Source organism: Aphelocoma coerulescens, chromosome 4A, assembly GCF_041296385.1.
Source record: "Aphelocoma coerulescens isolate FSJ_1873_10779 chromosome 4A, UR_Acoe_1.0, whole genome shotgun sequence".
In the NCBI taxonomy this organism is placed as follows: Eukaryota; Metazoa; Chordata; class Aves; order Passeriformes; family Corvidae; genus Aphelocoma; species Aphelocoma coerulescens.
The window spans coordinates 18118983-18126901 of NC_091018.1; the positions used below are offsets into that span (position 1 = coordinate 18118983).

The 7919-nt window shown below is 59.6% G+C and overlaps 1 protein-coding gene across 1 annotated transcript; it reads right to left on the reverse strand.

Annotated features, from left to right (window-relative positions):
- Positions 1 to 5870: 5870 nt before the first annotated feature.
- On the reverse strand, positions 5871 to 7364 carry LOC138110554 (thymosin beta-15A homolog). The gene is made up of 3 exons (XM_069015608.1): positions 7255 to 7364; positions 6807 to 6911; positions 5871 to 6366 (listed from the first exon to the last, which is right to left on the reverse strand). The coding sequence occupies exons 2-3, from the start codon at positions 6904 to 6906 to the stop codon at positions 6329 to 6331; spliced, it is 138 nt and encodes a 45-aa protein (XP_068871709.1). The 5' UTR covers positions 6907 to 6911; positions 7255 to 7364; the 3' UTR covers positions 5871 to 6328.
- Positions 7365 to 7919: the final 555 nt, after the last annotated feature.

The following is a 7919-nucleotide window of genomic DNA, read 5'->3' on the forward strand; positions in this document are numbered from 1 at the left end:
TGGCACCCACAGCCTTGGCCACCCCCACTTGCCCTGAGCCTACAGCTCTGAGCAGTGATTGCCAGGTACCCCATCATCCATTTACCTCCCCAGGAAGGACCTCCATAGCTGGAACAAAGCTGGGGAAGACCCCATCATTCATCCTCCTCTACCCCACACAGCTCAACCTGCCCTAAAGAAGTGACCTGTGTTGTTTTTTGTGAGCGGGTCTGAGGCAGCAGGGAGGGGGACATGCCTGGGCTGTGGAGCTGCCTCTCAGACACAGCACTGCAGGCAGGGGCTTGTCCCAGCCTCAGTGCAACCACAGACCTGGCAGTGGCTGAGCCACACACCACTGCCCTCACCTCCCTGCCCATCCCCAGCTCTTCCCCAGAACCCCTTGGCTGGTTTTTAGGGACATATTAAATGACAAGGTGACAGAGCAGGTAGCACCATCGGAGGCAGCACCAGACATAGTTCTGCCCTGACGTAGGTGCACAGACAGGATGGGCCTTCTGGAGACAGCACAAGGCATCTGTTGCAACATGCTTATCTGCTGCCCATAGCTCCGGAGCTGGTTCCTGGAAAACCACAGAGGAGTCTGTCAGGCACTGGCTTGCAGCCGGGGGGAGGGGAGTTCAGCCTGTGCTGCCACGGACTCTGCTCTGGGACCCACAGGAAAGGCACATGGCAGCAAGGACAGAGGAAGGGGACAGGGGGCACATGGTACCCTGGCTGTCACTTGGCAAGGAAAGCGTCTGGTCAGAGGGACAGAGAGAAGCTGCTCCTGCTGTGGCTCTGGAGGTGCCTCTACCCTGCCTGATGGTGATTCTGGGGGGAGTGGCAAAGGATCATATTCCCAAGCTGACCTCCCAATTTGTACCCTGCATCCTACCCACTGTGCCCAGCTTGTACCCTGCACCATGCTGTGCCCAGCCTGGCCCCAGGTTCCCCGTGGGAAGCAGGACACTCCCATACACATTCATCCAGGCAGGTTTGGGGCTGTCACACCACAGGATGCCACCGCACTGGCAGTGGGGCACACAGGCTTGGGGACAGCAGTGTCCTTGGCAAGAGGACACTGATCTCTGCCCTGTCCAGACAGAGCGAGGTGACATTGCCTTACAGGTGACACCCACCGAGGAAAGGCTTTGATTTTGTTTTTCCACCCCTCCCATCATGAAGGGGCATGAGCAGTCTCAGGCACCCCCCAGCAAACTCCTGCCAGCTGTGCCATGACTGGGGCACTGGGTACATCCCTGCTGCCATCACTGCCATGGGTTCGAGCCCCCATCTTATTTTCCCCCCCACTTCCTGGGATGTCATACCCCAGCTGTTGCCTGTGGAGAGGAATAAATCGTGGAGAGGGGGCTATGCATTGGGAACAGGGGAACAAAATAGCTTTTCATGCCATAATCCTTTGTAATAAAACACCAGAGGCAAGAAAGATGATAAACAATGTCTCCTGTGTGAGCCAGCTGCTTCCTAAAATAAAGCACTCCTCTGCTCCGTCAGCTGCCCCGGCTCGGGTGCAAGTGCGGGCGCTGCCGCAGACACCGGAGCCGCGTTCCCGCAGGAGCACATGCTGCCGCAGCTCCGGGCACGGCCCCTCGGGCCCGCGGGAATCTGCAGAATGCAACCGGGGGGGGGCCCAGAAGTGAGCTCTGAGTTCCGGCCGCTGTCAGGAGCGGGCTGGGAGCCCCCGCAGGGCTCGGCATCCGCGGCGCCGGCAGCGCGCGTGTCGGCCGGGCAAGGCACGCAGCCAGGCTGCTGCCACCTGCGCCTCGAGCCGGCGACAGCCCCGGCAAATGCGGGCAGCGCGGGGCTGCAGGGGGGCTCAGTGCGTGACTTCCCGGCTTTGTTTAGAGCCAGGTGCTGGCGGGAGCAGGAAGCTCTGCGTGCTCCCGGTTCATCGCTACTCATGCTGAGCCCTCGCTGGCAGGGGATGAATAAGCTTCTGCTGGTAAACCTGACCTCCAGGGCGTTATTTCAAGAGCAGCAATAACTTTTGCGCTGCTGGGGAAGGTGTTGGGTTGTGCTGAGTGTGTGCAGCCCACAGGCCAGTTTGCCAGTGCAGGTGTCCAAAGGTTCCTGGCTTGCTGTGTCAGGGACTGTGGCTGGTCAGGGACGGTGGCTTTCCCTCCCCATGGCCATGGGGGTTCTCCAGCACAGTGCTGCTCCCCACCACAGGATGCAGACAGTTTGTCTATCCATCCTTCCCCTGTGTCACCAAGTGGCCCCATCACACAACTCTTGCACATCATGGTGGCCTACTATCAACTCCTTTGCCAAAAGGACTGTGGTCACTAAGCCATACAACACTTTCATTTCCCCACTATTGCTCCTTCCCTTCTGCTTTCCTCTTTTACAACCACAGGGTTTCCTCTTTAACTATCCCCATGCACGCATGCAGAGATCCTCCCCAAGCACTCCCAACAGAGGTTTTCCCTGGCAGCTCATGCTTGCTGCCCCTTGCTTCCCCTCTCAACCCCTGCCACCATGGGGTGGTTTGAGCTCTGTGCTTGGCAATGTGTCCATGCAGGCAGCAGAGACCTGGCATGGAAAGGCCAACCCAAGTGACACAGAGGTGGTGATGTGTTTTCCCCAGAGATGCAGGGAGGTGGGGGTAGGCAGGATCCACCCAGTGGGGAGCTGCAGCATCCACCTGTCTGTGCAGCCTGGCTTCACCTTATCCTGTTTGCTCTGGTGCCAAACACACACCTTCCAAGGGTGGTTTGCTTGGACCAGCTGCGGTTCAGGTTGAGGTTGGCAATTTCCTGCTGCTCAGGGGCTGTCACAGGCCTTGATTGCTGACACCTCTTGGCTCTCACCACTTTCTTCCACAGCTCTGAGGGCTGCCAGGTGATGAGTGGCAAGGGAAAACCCCGGCTGTCAGAGCGCAAAAGCCTCCCTTGCCCTGGGTGAGTGGTGCTACAAACCAGTGTGGTGGTGAGGGACATGAGGAAGGTGCCACAGACCTGCAGGGAGCAGTGGGGCACAGGGGAGCCCAGTGCAGGGCCATGCACAGGCTGACTCAGGCACCTCCTGCCAGAAATGGGGTTGTTACGATCCTCCACACGTGTGTGTTGGGCCAAATCCTCTCCTGTCTGAATCAGAGGGGATGGAGCAGTGGCAGGGGCAGACACCCATCCCAGCCACAAGCCCTGATCTGAATTCACCTCACGCTGCTGGTCACCAGGTATTTTCCCAAATTCCTCCTGATGGTGACTCAGCCTTCTCCTCCCTCCTCTGCAGTGAGGCCACAGCTCACCATCTCACTGAGCATGGGAGGAAACCACCCAGAAGCAGTGGGATGGGCCCCAGATGGGAGAGGCATGGATTATATTCTCCTGGCATTGTCAAGAGGGGCTGACATGAGTAACTCACCTGGTACCCAGCGAGGGAAGGGTCATAGAGCCCTGCCCGGAAGGCCCAGCTCCTGGGATAGCATCTTCTGTGCGTGGGTGGTTGCTGGGGCAGCCCATGCTGCTGAAGCCACCACATTTCTAGAGGACATCAGTCTGGCACGTGTCCTGGCCTCCCACACCACTGGCAGCTGTGTGCCAGGGTGAAAAGGGGAAGGTCTGGGATGGGGAGAGAAAGTGTTGATATAAAAAGCTTTTCTGTAATGGTTCTCCCTTTACTGGCTCCCACTCTGCTGGCAACAGGGACATTTTGGACACTGGTTAGCAGAATAGGTAACCCTTTACCCTCAGTATTGAGGATAGGGCATTTAGGCAACTTGTTCTGGTACTTCCTGTGCACCATTCTGGCAGGAATGTGGTTGGGAGAAGTGCCTGGACTGCCCTCATTTTAGGTGAACACAGCCACATTGGCCATAAAACACATGGAGATGTGTTTGCTGGGCAGCTGCTCCCAGCTCCAGCTGATGCCCCTGGGTCCAGGCTGGGACTGCCAGCCCCTGGGGTGGCTTCCTTGGGGCACAGACCTGGCTGTGCCAGCACTTAATCCCATGTCTAAATCTGTATCACGCCATGCTTGGGTTGGCTGCAGTGAAAAAGCAACCCAAACCCAGATGCATCAACACCCCTACAGCTCCCCAGGATGCATGGGGGTCCCATGGGCCGCTTCCACAGACTCAGGGTCAATGCTGGAGCATGACTGGCTTCTGGCACCAGCCACCCTGCCATGTGGAGCAACCCAGAGCCCTGGCCCTGGCTGGAAAACCAGCTGGCTCTGAAGGATTTGGGTGCCCAGCACCCCTGGTAGGCTCTGTTACCTGTGCGCAGAGCAGAGGGTGAGGGGGAAGTTACTGTAAGCACAGCAGTGCCATGGAGGGGACACTCCTGCTGTGGCCTTGCAGATGTCCATGTGACTCAGGGAGAGATAAGTACCCTGGTGCTTTACCCTGGTGCTTTTCCATGCCTGCAGAGGGGCCCGTTGCAGCACGTAGCAGGGAGAGGCAGCGAGGCGGTGTCAGGAGCAGCCAAGGTGCTCTGGGCAGAGACTGGGACCTCCCTATCCCCAAAAGCAGCACTGAGGAGGGGAGATCAGCACTGCCACTTTGTGTTTCCATCCCAAAAGCTTCACTTGGTTCAACTCAGGCTCTGGCTCTGAGGGATCTGGAAAGGGTTCAGGCTGGCTTTACCTGCCTGCCCCTGTTCCATGAGAAAAAACCAACCCTGAGCAGGGACACATTGTCACCCTGACAAACCACCTGCCAGGTGGCACTGGGAAAAGATTCCCACATCCAGGATAGGGTTCTGTCCTGGGGACATCAGGGTGCTGAAGGGGCACAGACACCCTGGCATGTGCTGGGCTTCCCAATGCTCAGCCCAACATAGCAGCAGCCCCAGCTGGGCCTCTGCATTGCTCCCAACTGCCCTCACCCCACGGAAAACCCCACGCACTGCCCCGACAGCACACAAACACCAAATCTTACCTGCAGCTCTTTCAATTCTGCTTTTTAAGGGGTGGAGGCAAGGGCAACCACACAGGCAGTGTTATTTGCAGCCCTTGGCAGGCAGTGTGGGTGGAGGCACCAGGCAGATAGGCACCATGTCCAGACAGGCACAACAGCCCCATGTTTGCTCCCAGCTGACCAGGCTCATTAGGAACACTGACCAAAACTGTTAGCTGGCAAGTTTTGGCTAATCTGCCTCCACCTCCTCCATAAGTGGTCTGGTCTGTTTAGTGGCCCTGCAGGCCAGGTGGAGGTGAGGAAATCCTGGCAGTAGCCAGGAAGCCTCAGCACAGACCTGGAGGCACTGCCAGAGCTCACCCACACTGTGGTGGTGGCCAACTGCAGGACCCAGGGATCTCCACCCCTGCAAGGCAGGACTGGGATCACCCCAGAGAGTATCCAAGGGATTTACTGCGTTAGAACCCATCCTTACAGGGCTGCAAAAACTACCCTCAGTGAAGGGTAGGGGCAGAGGTTGGCTCAAGGGGAACAGAAGGGCACTGCCAGGCAGCGATGGGAGAACTGTGCTCCAAGAACTGGGTGGGCAGAGCTGGCCTGGCCAGCACAGCAGCAGGACCCAGGCCAGCACCTCCAGCCATGCTGACAAGGCACCAGCTCAGCTCCACAAGGTTTTAGGCAGGGGACACCAAGCTTTCCAAGGCAGGAGGCTCTGCCTTCACATGGGCAGCAAGGACTAGATTAGCCTCTACTTTTAAAATGCACCAAGAAACCACAATGGTGGTGGAGCACAGTGGCCATGGTCACGCCAGCAATGCTCCCAGTTCCTCAAGGAACTGATCCCCAAGCAAACACCAACCTGGATTCACCCTGCAGGGAACCATCCCACATCACTCTCTGAGCAATGCTGAACAACCAGCACTGCTGCAGCACCAGACAGAGACCTCCCCACCCTCCAAGGCAAGCTACAGCCAGACCCTTTGCCAGTGAAGAAGCCATGAGCCATAGGTAGATCATTACAATTTTTTATTTTATAATAAACTTCTCATTTTTCCCCCAAGGAAGACAAAAAACTGTGAGTGAGGCTACAGAACACTGTCAGTGAAGAATATGCAAGACAGACCCAGGCTGGAGGTGAGGCCAGAAAGGTTCCCCACTCCCCCAGGCAGAAGGGGTCCATCCCCAGAAGCCTCCATGGCCCTTGCTCATCTCCCCACTGCATCAGAGCAAGATCAGTGCTGTCACAGGAGGCAGCTGGGCAGCAGAGATGGCATCAGGTCAGGCTACTGATGGACTGAGAGGACCACGCTTTGTCCTCCCACCTGCCAAAGCTGCCAGCAAAATGGGACAGTGTGTTAGGTGATACAGCTGTTTTCTATACATGTACGTGATGTAAATTTAAAAAAACCCACATGATTCATTTCAAAGCAAAATAATTGAGTAGTCGCTCTTCCTGCCAGGCTATCTCTAGGAAGACTTCACACATTCCTTCTCCTGCTCAATAGCTGCAAAAGAATAGAGGCCCATTAGTCTATAGTGCTTTTTCTTTTGTGGAAGCACGAACCGGAGAAGGTTTCAGAGGATTCACTCAGGCCCTGGTGCCCAGTTTTTGTGATTTGACCCCAAATGGGGTGGTTCTACAGTCAAGTTAGAAAATGGCAAGCCCCACGCGTGCGTGGCAGCAAGTGGGGCACCTGTCTGCGTCCGTCCGCAGGAAAGTGATGCCCTGAGGCATCAGTTTGGCGCAACAGCCCTCTCCGAGTGCCCATGCCCGCTGCCCCGGGCTGCACACACCTCTGCCCGTGGCTTTCTCGGGGCCACAGCCCTGCCGCCCCAAATTGCCCCTCTCCCTCGGATGCCTCGGCGGCGAGACCGGCCCCCGAGGGCACTGCCCCGCCGGTCGTGCCTCCCGCCCCGCCCCGCCAGCCCCCGGCCCCGCACTCACTCTCCTTGGAGGGCAGCGTGTTCTTCTCCTCCGTGTTGGTTTTCTTCAGCTTCTTCTTGTCGAATTTCTCCACCTCCGAGAGGTCTGGTTTGTCGCACATTTTGCCTGCGAGACCCCCGCCGCAGTCAGCCGAGGGATGGAGACGGGAAGACAAAGGCGGCCCCGGCCCCCCCCGGCCCCCGCCGCGGACAATAGCGCAGGGCGGGGCGCGCCGCCGCCCCGGGCACCGCGCCGCTCCCCGGGCCCGGGCAGCCGTGCGGGGCGGCTCCCCGGTGCCCGCACACGCCGGGGGAGCCCTCCCCGCATTAGGCAGCCATGTCCCCCCCCCCCCCCCCCCCCCCGGGACCCGCCGCGCCCGCAGCCCCCACCCCGGGGCGCTCCGGCGAGTTCCTCCTCGCAGCAGCGCTGTGCGAGCCCCCCCCCCCCCCGTCCGCGGCCCAGCCCGTACCTGCGGCGCTGTGCGGTGCGATGTGCGGCGGATGCGCTGTGCGGCGGATGCGGTGCGCGATCGGTGCCGGTGCGGCTCCCTGCGTGTCCAGGTGAGTCTGGAGCGCGCGCCGCGCGGGGCGGAGCCTTTTATACCCCGGCCGCCGCCCAGCCCGCGCGCCCATTGGCTGCCCGCCCGCCGCGCCTGCCGGGAAGCGCGTGTCCCGCCAGGGGGCGGCCGCTGCCGCCGCGCGCGCGAGCGGGACCGAGCGTGAGGGGCGTGAGGGAGACGGGGAGGGAGCGGACAACGAGAAAGGGAGACGCCGAATGAGGGGGGCACCGGGGACGGGGACACGGGTCACACACCTCCTCACAACACACACGGACAGAGGCCCCGCACAGCCCCTCACGCGCGCGGGGACACAGCTCCTGCTGCCCCCCACATACGGGCATGGTTCCCACTGCCCCTCCTGTGCGCACACGCACCTAGGTGCCGGGTGTGAGGGGCAGCAGGCCGGCTCCCATGAGACTAGATGACTCCAAAGCCACTGTCCCAGCCCCACCTTCCCTCCCGCCAGAAGCAGGCTCCCCACAGCAACGGAGGCAGCTGTGGCCCGTGTGTGTGCCCAGGGATGCTCCCGCTGCTGAAGCAGAACCTGACTAAAGGAAGCCTTGGGCTAAACCCAG